Source organism: Citrus sinensis, chromosome 9 (assembly GCF_022201045.2).
Source record: "Citrus sinensis cultivar Valencia sweet orange chromosome 9, DVS_A1.0, whole genome shotgun sequence".
Taxonomy (NCBI): Eukaryota; Viridiplantae; Streptophyta; class Magnoliopsida; order Sapindales; family Rutaceae; genus Citrus; species Citrus sinensis.
This window is the reverse complement of record NC_068564.1, coordinates 13,701,410-13,722,787: the sequence shown is the minus strand read 5'-3', so window position 1 is coordinate 13,722,787 and position 21,378 is coordinate 13,701,410. Positions and strand designations below refer to the sequence as shown.

The window sequence follows — 21,378 nt, the reverse complement described above, 5'->3', positions numbered from 1 at the left end:
CCTACTAAGTTCGTACAATACCAATATTTTGGGTTAGATTCCAAGTAATATTCATTTCCCGTTGGATTAGTTCCTAATTTTCGTTAGATTTTCTCGCTTATTGGTTCAAATGTTTCATCTAACTATTCCTCTAGTTTTGTATTAAATATTCCTATTAACCTGGATAGATTCCAATTATTTGGGTTAAGTATCAAATTTATTTTTCGTAATTTTTATTTTTGGTTGAATAAGTCCCTAAATGTGGTTACACTTTCTCCCTTGTGGGTTTATTGTTTCAATTATTATTCCACTCATTTTGCGTTTAATATTCCAACTAACTTGATAAGATTTCAGTTATTTGGGTTAAATACCGAAAAAAACTTTTTTTGGTTAAATTTGTTCTTGATTTTGGTTAAGCTTTTTCATATTTAGGTTCACATGTTTCAAATTATTAGTCCATTAGTTTTATGTTATGTATTCCTACTAAGTTCGTTCAATATCAATATTTTTTGTTAGATTTCGAGTAATTTTAATTTCTCGTTGGATGAGTTCCTAATTTTCGTTAGATTTTCTCGCTTATTGGTTCAAATGTTTCATCTAATTATTCCTCTAGTTTTGTATTGAATATTCCCATTGACTTGGACTGATTCCAATTATTTGGGTTAAGTACCAAATTTATTTTTCATAATTTTATTTTTGGTTAAATAAATCTCTAATTTTAGTTATACTTTCTCTCTTGTGGGTTTATTTATTTCAATTATTATTCCACTAGTTTTGCGTTTAGTATTCCAATTAACCTGGTAAAATTTCATTTATTGGGGTTAAATACCAAATTTTTGTGTGTTATGAAAAACAATAATATTAATAAGGTGAACTATGTATGACCCCTTACTATTTTAGTAAATATCAACTTACCATATAATATTGAAAAATCTTTATTGCAACCCTTATTTTTTTCCAATATTTTGGATCCATAATCTAAGTCTCTCTTTTTTTTTTTCTATTTTCATTATTTTGTGAGATCTATTGAGCTTATTGTATATATAATTGAGCTTTTAGTTTTTATACAAATTTAGTCCCATTTAATTATTTTAATTGATTATTTTTAGTTATCCTTAAAATGAATTAATGCATTTATTTTCCTCTTTCTCTTTACTTTTTAAAATAATTTCTTTAATTTTTAAAAACTTTGACGGTAAATAAAAAGTAATATTTAAACTTACTAAAATTAAAACTTTATTAATCTATTTGTGTTGAAATTTCTTTTTACTTTTTCATTTTGCAATCAATTGACTTCATGAGATTTCTTAAACTTAAATTTATTTATACCTAACTTCTAATCTTTATAAACTTTATGCCCATTTTAACATTCAATTAATTATATTTGTTTATTTTAACTTACAAAATTGAAGCTTACTTAGTCTATTTGTGTTGAAACTTATTTATTTTATTTTTAGGATAGCTTATTTTATCATTTCAATTAACCTAGTCATTTATATTTTAAAAAAACTTCATCAAAAAAATTTAATTCATATAAAACTTTTACCACTCTATTTTCTTTTCAAAATAGTTTTTTTAGTTTCTCATGACTTCAAAAAAAATTATGTTATTATAAGTATTATTATTATTATTATTTTATTTGTATTTCGTCTACTATTATTATTTATTTATAATGTTACTAAAATTATTATTATTACTATCATGTCTCATGAGATTTATAGTAGAATATAATAAGAACGTATATGTTTATGTCCAGCACTATTTTTATACCCTTTTAGATTACTGAGATATTCTTAAAACATTTTGATTATACAATTGATTTCTACAAGTTACAATACCTAACGCGTTGAAATACTTTTTTTAGTTGAAACCATTATTCATTACTCTAGGAGATCTGATCGTGAATTTGATCACCTATATTAGAGATTTTGGCCTTTATTCACATTTATACTCATTTATCATTTAAATAATTATAATTTTTTAACAAAAAATTAAAACTTTCTTAATCTATTTATGTTGAATTATCTTTTTCCTTTTCTTTTCTGGCCTCAGTTGACTTCATTAGATTTTTTGAACTTGAATTTATTTTAGTTAACTTTTGATCTTTAAAAACATTTTGCCCATTTTATCATTCAATTAATTATTTTTATTTATCTTTGAACTAAAATAAATCAAGAATTAAGATTGTTTCAATTCAAATTAAATTTTTACCTCTCTATTTTCTTTTCAAATTAGTTTTCTTAATTTCTTATTACTGTAACCAAAAACTTATGTCATTAATTATAAATATTATATTATACTTAAATTATTATCACTATTATTATTTACTTTTTTACTCTTACTATGATCATTATTGCGATCCTAGCTCATGAGATTTGTTAACATTTTATTTTTAAAATGAGTATCTTTCTTTTTCGTTTTTAAGTATGCATATCATTTTTAATTTATAAAATAAGTTCTTTAATTTTCAAGACTTAGCTAAAATAATTTTTAAAAGTTTATTTTAGCCACTACGACATTATGAAAATCTAACACTACAGTAACCAACATTTTTTAACATGCTTTTGCATGTTTAATCAACTTATCTTTTTCAAATGGTCCTTATTTACAAATAAAATTATAATGTCCTATAATTTTATCCAATGTAGTTGAAAATTAATGGAAAAAAAAATCCAATACAAGACTTTCACTTAAGCAGTTAATGACTATAGTGAACCGATATGTGGACTACTAAAAAGTTAGAATTGCAGAGGAAGAAGAGCCAAAAACCCCTTCTATTGAGAAATTATTTTACAAACTCGCAAGAAAATAACTCTTTAAAAACTTTTAACATCAATAAACTAATACAAAATTAAATCAATTTATAACTTTTAACATCAATAATTTTGATCACACAAAATTAAACTTCAGATGCTGCTGCTAATTTGAGATTTAGATTTCATGGGTCTCTGCATTAAAAAAAAAAATCATATTAGAAAAAAGGGCTGCAAAAAAATAAACAATATTAAAATTTCAAATGCATGATCTAAATTCTTAGTCAGGATCAGTCATATATTGTATTAATAGAAAAATTGAAACTTAAAAATAAAATAAACACATAACTACATTCTAATTTTAACAACATATTTTTTGATGAATTTTTTAACAGCAATATTCAGAATATAAAAAATATTCTCAAATGGCATACTCTTTTATGTTTACTTTCATTTAATGACAAATTGATCACGGCAATAAAGATAGAGGAGAATACATCCTAATAAACAAGAATAAAATTTCAGCAGTACTGATTCATGATTGCATGAATAATATAAATTATGAAATAGCATTGGTATGAAAAAACTCACAAAACGCAATAGAAACTAAACACCTAAAAATAACTGGCAAAAATTTGTAAGCATATAGATTCATTCATGAGTAAAATGCATCCAAAACAAAGCCTTGTTTATTTGTTTATTATAGTTTCGACAATTCTTATAATTTATCAGCATACCCAGACACTATTCAAGTAGCCAAAATACTTAAAAATGACTGGATTACTAATTACCAAAGCATTTGAAATGTAGGAATATCAATACCACAATAGTTGAAAAAACCAAAACAAAAAAAAGGCAACTCAAATCAAGGAATTGGTAACAAACCAATCTATTACCAGAATCAATAAGCCATCTAGTTAAAGTAGAAAAATAAACCACGCCTAGAAAGCAAACAAAGCCATTCAATATTTTAAGAAGATGTATGCTTTGTTGTCTTGTATCACTTTTTGTACTTCCTCCAAGATATTCCATGAACCAGAAACACCATTTTCCAATTCAGTATCCATCACTACATCAATTCATGGGCTTACTCCCATCAATATAACCTAAACATTTCACCATTACGAACTTATCATTCTAGAAGCAATGAGACTATTACAGACTTTTAACTTTCACTTTGCATACAAGTTCCCTTTACCCATGTAGCCATTCTCAATATGTGCATGTAGCCATCCCCACTTTTCTGGTTTTTGAGAAGCCTTACCAAGCTTTCACAGCTTGAGCAAGTTGTCATGTTTCCATTCTAAGACAATAAATATAACATGAAGATAAAACTCTTTTTTCATAGCTAAATGATAAAATTTAGTACAATCAGAGACATAACTATGTCAACCAGCTCTGAATTCGCACCTTGTATAATGTCATTGTTCAATTCAATCAGCCTTTATCCTCTTCTTCATATCCAATCTCACTGCAAAATCAACAAACATTATAGAACCTCAATATCCAATTTTACAATCCCTTCCCCATAAACAATGTTAACATCCACAGTATTTTGTGCAGAAAAATTGATCAAATAATGTCCTTATCACCTTCATTTTACTCAATTCAATCATAATTGAATTCATGTCAATCAATAATTAAGTAAATCCCTAATTGAATTGAGAGAAAAGACAAAAAGGCAAGACTTAGCATATTCGTACAATAGTTTACTTTTTCTTTTCAAGTTGGAATAGTTGTAAGATTCAATATGAAATCAGAATACAATCAAACTCAGCATCATAAAAACTCTTGCAAAAAAATAGAATTCAATAGCATGGTCGAATTAAGGACCAATATTAGAAGCATTGGAGCTTTTAACATCTGAAATGTGCAATTTGATTAAATTAAGAGTTGCAATCCATAGAAAGTAACGGCAAAAGTTGAAGCTGCAGTAAGCTTATAAATAAATAAAAACAACGAGGCAACTGATGAGCAAGAAAGAGAAGATATAAAATGTGCTTTCAGTGACTAATCATATTATTTTATCTGTTATTTGAATGACACATAGATACTAACATATTCATCATTTAAAAAAAATTAAAAAATAATTCCAATTCAAATTCTACTCACATTCGAATGTATGTTCTTACAATCAGACTGAGTAGATGATGAATGGAGATCATAATCTCTATAGAAAGAATATGGAGCTTCAAAGTACTTGGGTTGTTTGACATTACTCCCTTCAACCTTGAGAGAATTTGAAATAACATTAGGAGAAGTCAACCAGCTCTGAATACAGAGCAAGGATATACGAAAAGAAAAGACAAATATGCCATAAAAAGAGATTCCTAATATTCCAAACTAATTAGAGACTAAGAACTATGGCCAATGAGCATAAAACTGGCAGTAATGACATTTGATAAACATTTCCAGGGAATTACCCAAGTGATATTAGCAAAAGTAAATCTTAATAAAACATTTCTAAAGACAGAGTCAACTACAATGACAACAATATCCCCTCACCACTCATTTTAACATAAAACCAAGAGTTATATAAAGAAAAAAATTGGAAAATAAACACAAAAAATATTCACTGCTGCTCGATCAAAAAACAAAAATCAAAAGTAAAACAAGTAGGTAACAGGATAAGGTCACCTGTCTGTTACAATGAGAATAATGACCGTCAGGGCACGAAGATCTCCCTGAAAAGCCTCCCCTCATATTCTGATGACTCACAGACCCTAAGCAACGAAAGAATATGGAAGGAAAGATTAGGGCTTAGATTATTATTATTTTTTTAATTTTTTAAGAACTAAAATAACTTTTCAGTCTCGCAGTTTGAAAAGCCAGACTCTAGGAAATCACAATTCAAGAAACATTGACAATTAAACAAAATCCAGACCCCATCCAAGGTTTTAGGATCAAAGACCAAATCATGTGGTATGCTAGTTTGTGATCTAAAGGCATATAAACTAGCTCAACTTGGTGGTGTAAACAAGTAACCGAAGGAATCAATCAAAGAAACCAGCTGTGTAAAACACTTTCAATTTAAAAAAATCAGTGACATTTAACTGAAATTTCATCTCAAATTTATCCAATTAGATAAAAAGAAATTTAAAAACTTATATAAACATGCAAGTATTTGTGAAAATAAGGAACGAAGAGAGAGGATTTACTGTGAATCTGCTGCAAGAATTTGTCAAAAGCTCTACTTGGACTACCGGTTGTCAAGATCTTCTTTTGTGAAAAGAACTGTACCACTCATCACTCAAATGTCTACACCCCAAAAGCTTCATTTCACGTCACCATGCCACCATCCGATTACAATTACATGCCAAATATTTATATATTAACATTTAGAGTAAAAATTAAAAGCAAACAGGAAAAGGGTGTTGAATGAAGACTCACCGTAACCCAATAGAATTGAATTAACCAAGGCCAAAAGAACACAAATGAATGCATGCTTTTTGAGCCCTTTCTTTTGACGACTCATAACTGCTTCTACATTTTGATGATTATCGGGTCCTCCTGCTCCAGCGGTCTCTATTTTTGGCTCTAATCAACTTAGTAGATATGCTTGCGATGGTCAATACGACAGCAGTTTAGTCATGTTGGAATAGCGATGGCAGCTCGGCTGGTGGCCGGTGAGGTTTTGAGTGTGTGAGGACTGAGATATTGTGAGAGCGGCTAGGGTTTCTAAAGAAATAGTAGAATATGAAGTATTTATACTTTAGGTGAAAAATCATAAAAATTCAATTTGATACATATTAAAAATAGAATAAAATTTGTTAAATATTTCATTTAGGCGCTAATTTTGCCCGCCTAGGTGAAAAATAATTCATTCACTTATATTATTAGAAAAAAATATGACTTTTTAAAAAAATTTATATTTATTTTTAATCCCTTACCTCCCGAAAATTCAAATTTAGGTAGCCAATTAAAATAAAGCAATTTAAAATTACTTAGCTACACCCATGGGTCCTAAACTAATTTGATATTATTATATTAATACTTTATAATAATGATAGGATCCCAATATTTATAACCTAATTTGTATTCTAAATACATATGTCACTCAATTACTTTTTACCATTTAGATCTTTTTTTGAACAATTATATCCAAATGAAATATATTTTAGTCACTATATTCAAAGGGCATAATTGTCCAAAAAGATGTGTATGCGATCATTATGAGATTAAGATGGACTTTTTATGATCATTTTGCTAAACCATGGCTTGTTGTTGACGTTTTCCCTAACATTTACTATACAATGGGAATATGAATTGTAATTATTACTAATAATATTACTAAACCCTAATGGGTGAGTTAAACTCATGTATGACTCTAAACATCTCCTTTTTATTATTATTATTATTATTATTATTATTATTATTATTATAAGAACAATGTCATTTATGTATACATATTCTGATAATAAATATCGTAACTAAGTTTAGTTTAATCAAATTTAAATTGGCTAACAATTATGGCTAGTAACAACATAATAAAGCTTAATGTTATAAGATCATTAATCACAATACCACTAATAGCAATAGATCAAAAATTAACAGTACATATGTAATTGTCCATTTTAAGTATTTATAGAAATTGTTGTGACTTGAAAATAGTGAATAAATATAACTATAAAAGATAAACGAATAAATAAAGTAATTAATTTCATAAATATATTCACATGAATTAATTTGCACAAGAGGTTATTTGTGAGCATTATTTAAACTTATAGAATATTAGAAACATTATATTTGTCTAATATACAAATATTTTGTTATAGGGTATAGAGTAACATATTAATATTAGCAACTATCATTAATAAAAAATAATGAAAAAAATATTTTACATTTAATTATAATGGACTATCACCAAGATAATTGTTTCATTATTATCCGATAGTTGGATAAAAACTATCATTAGATTGGTAGGTAGATATTTGAGTCATTTTGTGTATTATAGGATTGATTGTTCCAATTATTTGAAAATAAATATGATTAATTATGGATCTAGATATTCAAACTACACTATACTATAAAAAATTAATAAAATATTATGATAATTTTTTATGTAAAATATAGTTAAATTTATAATGTAATATTAAAATAATTTAATTAGTTACAATCAATTTTATTAACTGATACTTAAATCTTTTTCCCAGTAGTATAGGAGTCTCATATTTTAAGTATATTTTCATGTTATTAAAAAAATAGAAAAGTATATTTTCATGCAAAGTTGAGGGGGTCTTCGGTAGCTTTTTAGTTTGATTTGATTAGTTTGATATTTGCTTGAAATAAGGGTAGGTAGATGATAATTACCTTTAGTATTTTCTTTTATATTTCCTTGTATAACAGTTACCTTAGGTGGCCGGTTGTATGCACAAATAAACAAATAATAAAAAGCGGCTGTATGAGATACAGCGGCTGTATTATAAGCGGACCCCTAACTGAAATAATAATGAAAATAATCGAAATAAATATAAATCAAACATCAATTGCGGCGATTGTTGTCTTCATAACCCGTAACAAAATTTACATTGTTTAAATGCCAGAAGCTTAAATTACAACAAGATCCAGCAACAACACCAAAAAAAAAACAAACTTTAGTTCCACAATACACTTAAATTCCACGCCAGATCTTTCACATAACAAAAAATTAAAACAAAAAGAACTTAACTTCCACAATACACTTAAATTTTACGCCAGATCTTTCACATAACAAAAATTAAAACAAAAAGAACAAGCTGAAAAAAGCCACTGCTCACTTAATCTTTGCCGAGAGAGCCGAGAGAGGGGAAGAGGGAGGAGGTCGTGAAGCTGCGTGAGAAGAAGCCTGAAAGTGAAGCTGCGTGAGAACTGACGAAAATGGAGAAAAATGAAAGTGAAAGAGAGAAGAAAGTTTCATGTGGAGGAAAGTGAAAAAAATCAAGGAGAGAGGAAAGTGAAATCGCGGGGGAAGTGAAAAAGTGAAAGAGGGAGCAAAGCATTCCAACGCCATTTATTTATTCATTTGATCATTTCTTTTATTTCTTTTATGTTTAAAGAGTGAGAGGAAACGAGAGGAGAAACGACAGGAAAGATTGCCGTTTCTGTCGTCCTTCTCTCGTCCCTCTCGCTACTTAGCATTTTCCTAAATTATATTACATGTATCTTAGATTCAACTTAAGCATTGCGCCTAATTCTGAACATGTATCGAATTAAAGAACACTTATATTAATTGTGCGTTCTTCCTTTTTTAATTTCTAAAGTAGCTCGTTTTAGGTTGTTTTGCATTTGACAACAGATGACAAAAATAGAATTTATTGGCGTAAGGGGCCATTTAAGATTATTTTTCAGAAGTTTAAAAATGATTTTAAAAAGAAAAAAAGTTAAATTTAGTATAATGTTTGATAATTTTTTTTGAATTAATTTTGGAAAATCACTTAATTCTACAGAAGATTTTGAAAATAATGGAATGAATAAATTTTTAAAATCTAATTTTAGAATCATTGTTCTATTTAATGCAATATATTATAAAAATCTAAAATTATCCTCATTCAATTAGATTTAAAGAGATTATTATTATTATTATTATTATTATTAATTATATTAAGATAACAAAATAAAAAAATAGAATTAAAAATTTTATTTTAGTTATTAAATATTCTATATACACAATAAAAATATTATATATATGTGTGTGTGTGTTTACAAATGTTTAAATAATTTTTATTCAACTTTGTGTGTATCTTATTTATTTATATTTTTACAACTATTCAATACTAAGATTTGTCAAATATATACAACTACTTTTAAAATTTATATAGTACTTTGAAAAATAAATTTTATCAAATATTTTAACTGATTCTCTTTATAGTTGATTATTTCTATAGTATAACTAATAATAATTTTTAAGAATTACAATATTATCAAATTGACCATAAATCCATGCACCTAAAGCAAGGAATATCCCTCTTCCAAGATATTTGTGTGTTTGTGTGCACGCGCGCTTGTGTGTGTGAACGGTGACTAAAAATTCATCAATATGTCCCCTACAATCCTTACTAATTTATCCTTAATTCTAGATAATAATTAATTTTTAAAAAGAATAACTTGAGAACCTGCTATGTGGTTTTTCGTTTTTACAATTCAAAATCGAGTGTCGAATCTGAAATTGGATATTATATATGCTTTACGGCAATACTTGAGTATCGAAAAGAAATTTATTTTCTTAAAAGCTGTCTTGATAATGATGTTTATACAATGACGTATACTCTTTAATCAAATGATGAAGTGTTATTGAACAACATTTTGTCTTGGATAAAAAGGTACCTAAAATAATTGACAATTACTTACAAGATTATAGTATGAAATCGAAAGGTTATTTGAATTAGAAAGCCGTAATTTATTTATGAAAAATGAACGGAAATTATCGATTAGGATTTTCTCTTCATTTAAATTTCTATCAAATAAAATTTTCATGAGTGGTTAATGTATAAAAATATAAAATAATTAAATGTAAATCGCACACAATTACCTGAATTTCAGCAAGTATGATCAAACAAACTACATATCAATGTTCCGAGTAGACCACGCCAATATATTTGCCTCAATAGTGTCCTGTGACCACATTATCACTTTTTCTTGGAAGAAATATTCAAGGTCTTTAGTGTATATATAAAGAAAATTCAATAAATTAATGAAAATTTTAAAATAATGTGCGCAATTGGACTTAAAGGTGGCTAATGGGTCGGACGGCACGAGGCACGGCATGGGTACGGCACGTGTCCGTACAGCACGGCACAACACGAGCACATTTCGGTAAAGCACGCGGCACGACACGACACAGCACGCACATGGGCTGGGCTGGACTTAGATTTTAGGCATATGGGCTTTAAAAGCACGGCACGATTAGAGATGGGTCAAAGTACAGCACGTGAAAAAATACGCAATAAGCACGTTTCATTTTTTAATAAAAGTAAACTTAAAATTTTATGATTTTATAAATAACTTGAAATTGAATCTTTTAATACATTTTGTTATCTCAAGTTTTTTTAATTTATTTAATTCTTAGTTTAAAAAAATAAAATTGATTTATGTTTATAATTTATTAAATAAATAATTGATATCATGATTTTATAAATATGTATTAATATTATTATAAACTATGATATATGACTCTACGTAATTCCAAGTTAACAATTAAGTTAACCCTTAAAAAAAATTATTATTGTTGTTGTTGTTAAGTATTAAAAAAGAATTCTAATATAGAGTCAAACTTAGTAATTAATATTACATTCTCTTATAAGTTACACGTGTGCCGGGCCGGGCCTAAGAAAAAAAATTAAGAACAGCACGGCACGGCACGAAACGCATAGTGGGCACAGCACGGCAAGAGCACGGGTGGGCTTCCTTTGATGGACCTGGGCCGACACGGCATGGCCCATTGGCGACCTCTAATTGGACTACATCCAATGTGGCACCGCCTGGCATATCTTTACATTAGCAGGCTAACGGGGGGGAAGGCCCATGAGGGCTCAGGAGCCGTGCCATGTATCTTGTGTCGTATCGTACTGTATTTATTTATTTTTTTTTTTTGCTGCTTAGGTTTGGTTTGGCACACATGCTGAACCCACACGTGCCATGAATCGCGCTTAAGAAAAAAGCACAAGAAGCTTTTTTCCACTTTTTCATTTTTTCTAAGAGGGCATGCTAAGGTGTTGGCATACATTTTTCAAGCCCATATTTTTTTTTCTCGGGTCCACCTACCTTTAGTCAAATTCAATAAAATTAAAAGTTTAAAACCCAAGTCCATATTCAATAATCATAAATCAATAGTAATAAGAGAATGTACAAATAACTATTAAGTTAGACCCTACGGTATTAGAATTCTTTTTTATACTTAACAACAACAACAATAATAAATTTTCTTAAGGGTTAACTTAATTATTAACTTGAACTTATATAGAGTCATAGATCATAGTTCATAATAATATTATTACATGCATTTTATAAATTTATGATATCATTTATTCATTTAATAAATTGTAAATCTAAAATGATTAGAATTTTTTTTAAACTAAGGATTAAATGAATTTAAAAACTTACACTAATAAAATATATTAAAAGATTCAATTTCAAATTATTTGTAAAATCATAAAATTTTAAATTTACTTTCATTCAAAAATAAAACATATTTATTGCAAGCCTTCTCATTACTGTGTTTTAGCTTATCTCTAATCGTGACATGTTTTTAAGTTCTATGTGCCTAAAATTCTCAATCCAGCCCAGTCCACGTGCGTGTCGTACAACATGACCTATCAAAACGTACTCGTACAGTGTCATGCCATATGCCACCCAACCCATTGGACATCTCTAATGCATATCCTCCCTGCCCCACTTTTCATTTTTTTTTTTTTAATTCTTAATCATATCAATTGTGACATAAACAATATGTTCTAATTTTACTTGAGATAATACAATATAATATAATCTAAATATGAATAAATTCAGCATGCATATATATATATATATATATATATATATATATAAGCAAGTATAACCTTCAACCTTATGGAAGAGGTGATAAGGTGTTTTATCATAAGGATTTGTTCACAAGATTATGATTTAGTGCTGAACTTGTTTTTTATTAAGCAAGAATTAATTGTTAAGATTTATTTTAAATTTTTATTTTTATTATTTAACAACTATTAATTCAGTGGCCAACCACAAAATCTTTTATCTTTATGGTTAGAAAAACTTTTTGGTTGGTAGGGTAAATCCGTAAAAAGGCCATTGACTTAGTCACATTCATCTAATCTATAAATAAGAGATTTCATGCAACATCGGCATTGTCCAAAATGGAAACTATCAAAATCACCAAAAAGCACCATAAACACCTTAACAATCCATTTCCATCAACCCCAAAATCTCTGCCATTAATCCAAGGATCTCTTGCCTTCAATTGTGAAAAACTGTCTTCTCACCAAATATTCACAATCGGTAACGATTTTGAGATTCTTTGGAGTTCAAACAATGGTGGGTGTCTCTCAATTTCTCATCAATCTAAGCCAGCAAGACCCCTATGGTCTAGCATCCCAGGAAAAGCCTTTGTCTCTGCAGCACTGGCTGAGACTCTGGTGGAAGAAAGCAGAGGCTCTTTCGTTATCAAAGACAGACATATTCATTTGCTTTGTCAGGATCAAACTATTGATGACATAAGAGTGATCAATGATCAGTTCCACTTTGACGGTCCTTTTACTTTACATCAGAATGTCCAGTTCCCCCTTGTGCTTATAACAGGATGGATTTTCAGTAAAAAGATTAAGAAGACAAATCAAAGTTATGTGATTTATAACAAGAAGGATATACAATTTGAAACAAAGGCAGGATATTGGTTACTGTTTGATCAAAAGACTAGTCACCAAATCGGATTTGAATTGAAGCTTGGTCAACCCAACTTTGCGATCAGGCAGAGGAGAATGGGTCGGATTCGGATCCGGAAGAGAAATCTTGGATGGTGTTGGTCGCTTACAAGGCCAAAAGGGTTTGTAAGAATTTCCTCAACAGAGACTGAGAACCAGCCAGCGGCGGAGTTGAAGATTCCAATTCCACAGCATAGAGAATTCAACAGGGTGTTTTTGACATATTCAAGTGAAGGAAATGAGAGATTCTATGGTTTCGGAGAGCAGTTTTCTCATATGGATTTCAAAGGCAAAAGGGTTCCCATTTTTGTTCAAGAACAAGGCATTGGAAGAGGAGACCAACCTATTACTTTTGCTGCCAATTTGGTTAGCTACAGGTACATACTACATGGTACCCCACTTAAAATCACTCGTGTTTCCTTCTTAAACACTTGCTCATAAGTCATAGTAACATATTTTCTTCTTATAGGGCCGGGGGTGATTGGAGTACCACTTATGCTCCATCTCCATTTTATATGACTTCCAAAATGAGGTCTGTTTACCTTCAAGGATATGATTATTCGGTGTTTGATCTCACAAGAGTTGATAGAGTTCAGATACAGGTAAATTGTTCAATTTATAATTATCTGAATCTGAGAGCACGGTGAAAAATTGATGATTGAAAATTGTGACTGATATTTTGTAATTCCACTGTGTTCTCTGCACAATAAAATTTACAACTGCAATTTGAAAAGGATTAATTAAAAGCCTGAGACATATTGAGGCTCATTCAGATTTTAAACTTGCAGTTTCCCATTTTCTGTATACTGGAGTTTGCAGATACATGGAAATTCAGTTCAGGGAAGGATATTGCATGGAAACTCACCTTGTGAGCTCATTGAACACTTCACAGAAACTATTGGGAGGCCTCCTGAGCTTCCCGATTGGATCGTATCTGGAGCTGTAGCTGGAATGCAGGGTGGTACAGATGCTGTACGTCGTGTCTGGGATGCACTTAGGAGTTATCAAGTTCCAGTTTCAGCATTTTGGTTGCAGGTTCAACTCCACAAACTTACCAATATATTCTTACAAAATGTCAATTTCAAGGTGGCACCATATTCCACAAGATTTCAACTGGTGCATCGGTACCAAACTTTTAGCAGTCTGATAGACACCTTTCAAAATATTGATATTTTATAATTTCTAATTTAGACCACAACTGAACAACTTCAAATTCCAAATCCAGTCCCTTGAGCAATATCTGATAGAATAAACACAACTCACATTCATATTTCATACCATAGAATGCATCATATTTGATTGTCGAACAACTTTTGATTAGGATTGGGTGGGTCAACGGGAGACATTGATTGGATCACAACTGTGGTGGAATTGGGAAGTGGATACAACAAGATATAAGGGATGGAAACAACTTCTTAAAGATCTCAACGCTCATCATGTTAAAGTGATGACATACTGCAATCCTTGTTTGGCACCAGTACGTATGTTCTCCAATTTAACATATAATAAAGGCTATGACATTTGTACAGCCTTATATTGTGATATTTGGCAATATACTGAAAATCTGCCACATTTTCTTCTGAATATTCTACCTGCTTTCACAGTCTCATGAGAAGCCAAATAGAAGGAGAAATCTTTTTGAGGAGGCCAAGAAGTTGGACATACTGGTAAAAGATAAGAATGGTGAACAATACCTAGTTCCAAACACAGCTTTTGATGTGGGAATGTTGGATTTGACACACCCAGATACAGCAAGTTGGTTCAAGCAGGTTTTACAAGAAATGGTGGAAGATGGAGTTAGAGGATGGATGGCCGATTTTGGTGAAGGCTTGCCTGTGGATGCCATCCTTTATTCAGGTTTGAATTCTAATTTCTTTCTTGATTGACCTTCACTCCCATGTGAGGCTGTTTGAAACTAAGTGAAACAAATGACTAAAAGTTTGATGGTCATTTGATTAGCATTTCTGACGTGCTTTATGTTAAACAATTAGTTTAAACCATCACTAGTCTAAAGCTCAACTTATAAAAAATGATGAATGATGAAAGAACTCTACCTCTCAAGCTATACCTTTCCTCTAAAGCTTATACCTTTTGCAACTGTTAACAATGCTTACTAGTGATATTGTAGGAAAGATGGATCCTAGTCATGAAACGAGTTTCTCTAATTAACTGTTGCCTATTAATTACCCTTTTTGGCAAGCATGCAAACTGTTGCCTTTTTGGCAAACTACTTTCTTGCTGAATAAACTCACCAACACTTACGCAGCCCATAATCATCTCAACAGGCAAAAAGAAGTGGAGGATTAAAAAAAGAGATTTTGTAGGCATCAGAGATCCCAGTTGATTGCCCTACTAAGCAAGTGCTAACTGAATGAAAAGTGGGAACCGGCTGGTTCTACATGATTTAAAAACTGTTTAATATTTTGTGATAATACTTTTTATTCGCATGATTATTTATCTAGTTTAATGTTACTCTATTAGGTGAAGATCCTATTTCAGCCCATAACAGATACCCAGAACTATGGGCCCAAATTAACCGAGAGTTTGTGGAAGAATGGAAAGATAAATGTACAGGTACAAAGAGGGAAGACACAAAAGAGGATTTGGTTTTTTTCATGAGAGCAGGTTTTAGAGATAGTCCCAAATGGGGGATGCTGTTTTGGGAAGGAGACCAAATGGTAAGTTGGCAAGCTAATGATGGGATAAAGAGTGCTGTTGTTGGCTTACTGAGCAGTGGACTTTCTGGTTATGCTTTTAACCACAGTGATATTGGAGGTTACTGTGCAGTAAACTTACCTCTAATCAAATACAGAAGAAGTGAAGAGTTGCTGTTGCGATGGATGGAGCTAAATGCTTTCACCACCGTTTTCCGGACCCATGAAGTAAGTTAAAAATTTCTTTCCAGAAATTCATATACCTGCATTAACAATGGCATTATCATTATTAGCATCTTTTGTGAGTGAAAATGAAATAAGTAGATAAGTCATTACTCTCTTTCTAAATAACCAAGTCAGCTAACCCATTTACATGCAGGGAAACAAACCATCCTTCAACAGCCAGTTCTACTCAAACCAACAAACGTTATCCCATTTTGCACGATTTGCTAAAGTATATAGAGCATGGAAATTCTACAGAATCAAACTTGTAAAGGTGATATATGCACACAGGTGATCCATTCAATTCAACTCAGCATTTTCAGTGTAAATTCTAACAAACCTCTTTCTCGCCTTCTAACAGGAGGCTTCTCAGAAAGGTCTTCCTGTATGCCGTCACCTATTTCTCCACTACCCAGATGATGACAAGGTGCAGAGATTGAGTTACCAGCAGTTTTTGGTGGGTACTGAGATCTTAGTTGTGCCAATCCTAGACAAAGGAAAGAAGAAAGTCAGAGTTTATTTTCCAGTTGGGGAAACCAGCACTTGGCAACATATTTGGACGGAAAAGATATTTACAGGGAAAGGTTCTGAAGCTTGGGTGGAAGCTCCAATTGGCTATCCTGCTGTATTTGTTAAGGCTGATTCCATTGTTGGAGAAACTTTTAGGAAAAACCTAAGAAATTCAGACATTCTTTAAGAAAGCAGCTCAAAAAGGGAGGGCTGGTTTCTTAATTCTGTTTCAATGAGTAGACTGATTTCTGCAATAACATTTAACTTAGAATAGTAACAAACACTTCCCATGTTATTCGAAAAGGTATATATTCTAGTCCATGATCAAGTAGTAGTCACCCTCTTTTTGGCTACTTAATTAATCATTAGTACTCATTTTAACATTCCCCTCTTACTAATTGCTCAACATGCTACTTGGCAGCTCATTAGACTTCACAACACAATAATCTTGGACCATTAAGCGATGAACATTTAACTTGCTAGAAGCTGCTAGAACACATCTCTATAAGAGATCAATACTTTGAACTCTACCAGAAGGGAATTAACTTGAACCAGATTCCAAAAAGTGGACCCACATATGATTTAAACTTAAATCAATATTAACAATTTTAGAATGATTTAATACTAACTGAACACGAACAACATAAATATGCAACATTTTTCTTCATCACATTTGCCCTCAGTTCTTAATACTTTAGGAATGATAATGTTATGGAAAATTCATCCATGAATTGCTACACACACGCGCGCGCACACACACACACTCATATATATACATATATGTATATATATGTATATATAATCTTTTAAGTGAAAAGGAAAGCCATCTTTGAAATGTTTACAAACAAAAAGTATATTACAATCCATTGAGAATCTAGATATATACACTTATAGTACAACTAGCACATAAATCTACCGAGGCTAGCTCATAAATATAATCTCACTAATATTAGGGAGATTTCTACTGCTACATTTCGTGGGAAGGGGGTTAAAAGGCCCCTACTGGGGCTCAATCTTTATATTCATCTTCATTGCTATAAGGGAAACATAGGTTTGATAAATGGTTGTGACATAATCTGACAAAAACAGATTTGATAAATGGTTGTGAAATAATATGTTAATAACACTCAGTAGCAACTAGCAAGCAGCAAATAATCAATTAACCAAATCCAAATTTAGTGAAGGATCCTGTAATCATAAAAAATGAGGGTTTCCTAATTTTTCAAAACTCAATAGCAACTAGCAAGCAGCTTCCTACAAAACTACACAACACAACTACTGCAACACCAATAACACTATCCATTTATCCCTCACCACCGGAACAAACAGATGTCATGCAGAATAAGCTCAATTGCAACAGAAAACAAAACCAAACCTAACACAAGCATAACTTGATTTTTGCATAATATCCAGTTGCATAAAAATTGTTAACTCGACTGCAGCTTCAACAATCAGACTAAATTCCCGGCGCCGCGGGGGGGGGGGGGGGGGGGGGTTGGGGGTTGTTGGGAAGTAACTTACTTGAAAGGTTTTTGCAGTCATAGTTTGAGACTTTGAGATGTATGAGCTCGAAGACACACTGGAGATGAAAGCTATTTGGTTTTGTTGTCAGTTTGGTTTAGTTCGGTTTCAAGTCATCTATTTCCTAACAGATTCGAACGCTTATTAGCATATTCTCTCCTAAACCCGTCAAACAAACGGGTTTTTTATTTGAATGTACCCCATTTGCCCAGCAAACTTATATCTCATTACATTTGCAGGCCGAAGCCCCGAGAAAGCGATTAAAAAGTCAAAATTATCCTTAAAAATTCATCTATCTATTTCCTCATTTACCATTTCACATTCTTTTGCACCTCATAATTTATTTCTTCCTCTCTCACGATTTTCTCATCTCTCACCATTTTATCTCTTACCTCTGATATTAAAGATTTTTTATAAATACAAACTATTCAAAAACAGCCTTACTGGTGCATTGTCAAGTGATAGATAACATATGTTTAGAAAATATAAACATTTTGTATAATTGTGTACTTAGGGTTTGATATGATTTTATTACAAATGTATTTACTAATGATTTATGAGTTTGTAATAATATATTATTCATTTAAGTACTTGCACACATACATTATTGCATTAAATGCAGAGATTTAACATCAAAATATTCAATTTAAATTTGGGTTAGTTGAAAAATGATTTCAGGAACAAGTCGAGTATGAAGTTTGGTAAGTCAAGTATTTAGTCTAGTAAGAAGTGATGTAAGAGAGTTGATTAATTTGAGTATCTAGTCAAGTAAGTCAAGTATCTAGTGTAATAAAAATTGGAGTAAAATAAGTTATGATGTAAGTTGGGTGGGAATTCTAGAAATATGTCGAGCAATAGTAAACCAAGTAGTAAAGTAATATAGAATAATTCGAGTAATTAGTGGAACAAATCTCTGAACAATTCAGGCAGAAGTCAAGTAAGTTTATAAATAAGCCAAGTATTAGTCGAGTAAATCTATTGAATAAGTCGAATGTTAATTTAAGTCTTTTAAAAACGTTGAGTGGGACCCAAATAATTTTTTGAACCATTTCGAATATTAATTATTTTAAGTTGTTTGATGAAGTCAAGTAAGTGTTTTGACCATGTCGAGTAGGGCTCGAGTAAATCTTTTGAATACTTCAAGTATTAAGATGAGTAAGGTGGCGTTTGTTTTTTTGTCTGAAATCTGAATAGACCTGAATTAGTCTGAATTCTGAATATGTCTGAATGTCTGAATCTGAATAATATGTTTGTTTTTTTCGACTGAATCTCAGAAAATAAGTATTAAGTTGTTTGTTTTTTTAAACTTAAAAAGCTGAAAATATGTACTTTTATATTTGTATCCTTATTAAATTTGAATGTTAAATAAAAAAATATATTAAATACCACAATATTTTAACATTTATAAGTAAAACTATATTCAAGTGAATACATAATTATTTTAAAATTTTAATAAATAAAATACCATAAATTTCAAATTTTATCGTATATAATATAAAAAAGAAACAACATGGATATTTTTATGTGGGGTAAATATCTATGGGTGAGTTTTGGGATAGACATGAAAAACAAATTATAAAACATGGATATTTTTGACATTAGCAAGTAATTGACTTAATTCAGATTTCTCCATTAAGTAAAAAGCCAAAAAAATTAGCTTATTTTATTAAGTCAAAATTATCTAAAAAGTCTTATTAAGTTATAAAAACAAACACCTCTAATTAACTTAATTAATTAAGTTAAGTCACTTTAAGTCATTAAGTTAAAAAACAAACGCCACCTAAGTCTTTTAAACAAGTCGAGTAAAAACCGAGTAGTCTTTTAAACAAATCGAGTATTAATTATGTTATGTTAAGTTATTTGAACAAGTGAAGTGAGTCTTTTGAACACGTCGAGTATGATTTTAAAATCTAAATGATTGTTACCTATCCATAAACTAATGCATGAGATAATTGATAAACTATACTTTACTTATTTTCTTTATTTATTTAAACATATATTAAATTCAAAATTATTTGTCTATACAAAGTTTGATGGAGGATCGTAGATGGTGTGTTGTCTTTAAAGGGTGGGGTCTTGGAGATTTTGGGTCATGGCTTGAGCGCTTGGAGCAAGTGAAAGACTATCCTTAGTCATTGTATAGGATTTTCTTATTGAAATTATATAATGATAACTTTGCTAGTTGTTATGAGATGACATTATATTTAATGTTTGTTGGATAATTTACGGATGTTGTAGATATTATTATTTTTTAATGATTATTGCATATCTTGGAAGATGATTACTTACTAATACAGTTGAAGGCGAGTAGACTCAATGCTTTATCCGACTTCTATAAAAAGGTTTCAAATTTTTTAGCAGACTTAATCAGTAGTGATTCAATTAAAGTTGAGTATACTCAACTTATTACCTGACTTCCATGAAAAAAAATCAAGAATTTTTCAGGAAACTTAATTGGTCGTGGTTCAACTAATGTCAAATATGCTCAACTCGATGACTTCATTAAAGAAGTTGAGAATTTTTCAAGGGATTTAATTAGTGGTGATTCAATTGAGGTCGAGTATACTCGGCTCGTCACTTGGTTTAATTGAAGAAGTCAAGAAGTTGTCAGAAAACTTAATCTTTGTGGTTAGAAGTTGAGTATTCTCAACTTATTATGCAACTTTCCTTGACTTCAAGATTTCAGTTCAATTTTGTGCAGATTTAATTAAGAATATTTTCGTACTTTTCCTAATTTTTTTTAGTATATAGGTGTAAGTGTGTAGTAATTTAAGGCATACTTTAGGTATTTTGAGGTGAATGAGGTATATCCCACAAATTTCTTCCTTAAACATAAAAAAAGTTGGCGTTGAATGCACCTCAAAGTCAGAATTTACATATGTCTACACAACTTTTCACTTCAAATTTTTGGCGTACATAAATCCTCAGGGTGGGTAAAAATCCCTTGTTCCGAAAAAATCAAACCCCTCTTATTGTTTGGTTCGTTTGAAAAATAAGAAAAAATCGATCGATTTATTTAAATAAATAAAAAATCAACTCAAACCGGTAAAATAAAATATTTTAAAGATTAAAAATTTGAAAAACTTGAAATCAAATGCTCGGTTCATAATTTTAAAAATAACTATTCGGTTTAATTCAGTTGGGTAAAAAATTAATTGAACCGAACATGCCCAATCCTGTAAATCTTATCCATTGAATTGTATAATTCAATAGTAAATATTCAAAATAGAAAAAAAAAATTACTTTAATGTTTGTATAACTATTATTAGAGTGACGAAAAGTTATATCGAAATTTAAGTAAAAAATTTAACGTAAAAAAGTTATGTATATATATATATGTTCATT

The 21,378-nt window shown here is 30.3% G+C and overlaps 1 protein-coding gene and 2 long non-coding RNA genes across 11 annotated transcripts; 1 reads left to right on the top strand and 2 right to left on the bottom strand.

The window, feature by feature from the left end:
* Window positions 1-2,723: 2,723 nt before the first annotated feature.
* LOC107176587 (uncharacterized) lies at window positions 2,724-6,429 on the bottom strand. Of its 8 annotated transcripts, XR_008051852.1 has the most exons (7): window positions 6,123-6,429; window positions 5,891-6,004; window positions 5,370-5,455; window positions 4,845-4,961; window positions 4,143-4,203; window positions 3,931-4,035; window positions 2,724-2,927 (listed from the first exon to the last, which is right to left on the bottom strand). It is a non-coding gene; the product is annotated as an uncharacterized LOC107176587 (long non-coding RNA). The 8 variants fall into 8 exon arrangements; XR_008051851.1 differs by having other exon boundaries at window positions 3,931-4,203; XR_001507885.3 differs by lacking the exon at window positions 3,931-4,035 and having other exon boundaries at window positions 4,117-4,203.
* Window positions 6,430-12,545: 6,116 nt separating this feature from the next.
* LOC102613744 (uncharacterized) lies at window positions 12,546-16,699 on the top strand. The gene is made up of 8 exons (XM_006477428.3): window positions 12,546-13,503; window positions 13,596-13,728; window positions 13,946-14,161; window positions 14,448-14,603; window positions 14,731-14,983; window positions 15,608-16,008; window positions 16,160-16,276; window positions 16,364-16,699. Exons 1-8 carry the CDS (start codon window positions 12,563-12,565, stop codon window positions 16,697-16,699), a joined length of 2,553 nt encoding a protein of 850 aa, XP_006477491.2. The 5' UTR covers window positions 12,546-12,562.
* On the bottom strand, window positions 13,782-18,284 carry LOC102613453 (uncharacterized). 2 transcript variants are annotated; one of them, XR_008051791.1, is made up of 5 exons: window positions 18,034-18,284; window positions 16,579-17,588; window positions 16,343-16,489; window positions 15,923-16,043; window positions 13,782-14,366 (listed from the first exon to the last, which is right to left on the bottom strand). It is a non-coding gene; the product is annotated as an uncharacterized LOC102613453 (long non-coding RNA). The 2 variants fall into 2 exon arrangements; XR_003065435.2 differs by having other exon boundaries at window positions 16,579-16,760; window positions 18,034-18,245.
* Window positions 18,285-21,378: the final 3,094 nt, after the last annotated feature.

Excerpts from the sequence above, each read along its gene's own strand:
- LOC102613744 (XM_006477428.3), top strand. The coding sequence starts at position 12,563 with ATGGAAACTATCAAAATCACCAAAAAGCACCATAAACACCTTAACAAT. Across the intron at positions 14,984-15,607 it reads GGATGCCATCCTTTATTCAG|GTGAAGATCCTATTTCAGCC; the intron begins GTTTGAATTCTA and ends TTACTCTATTAG. Across the intron at positions 16,277-16,363 it reads ACAGAATCAAACTTGTAAAG|GAGGCTTCTCAGAAAGGTCT; the intron begins GTGATATATGCA and ends GCCTTCTAACAG.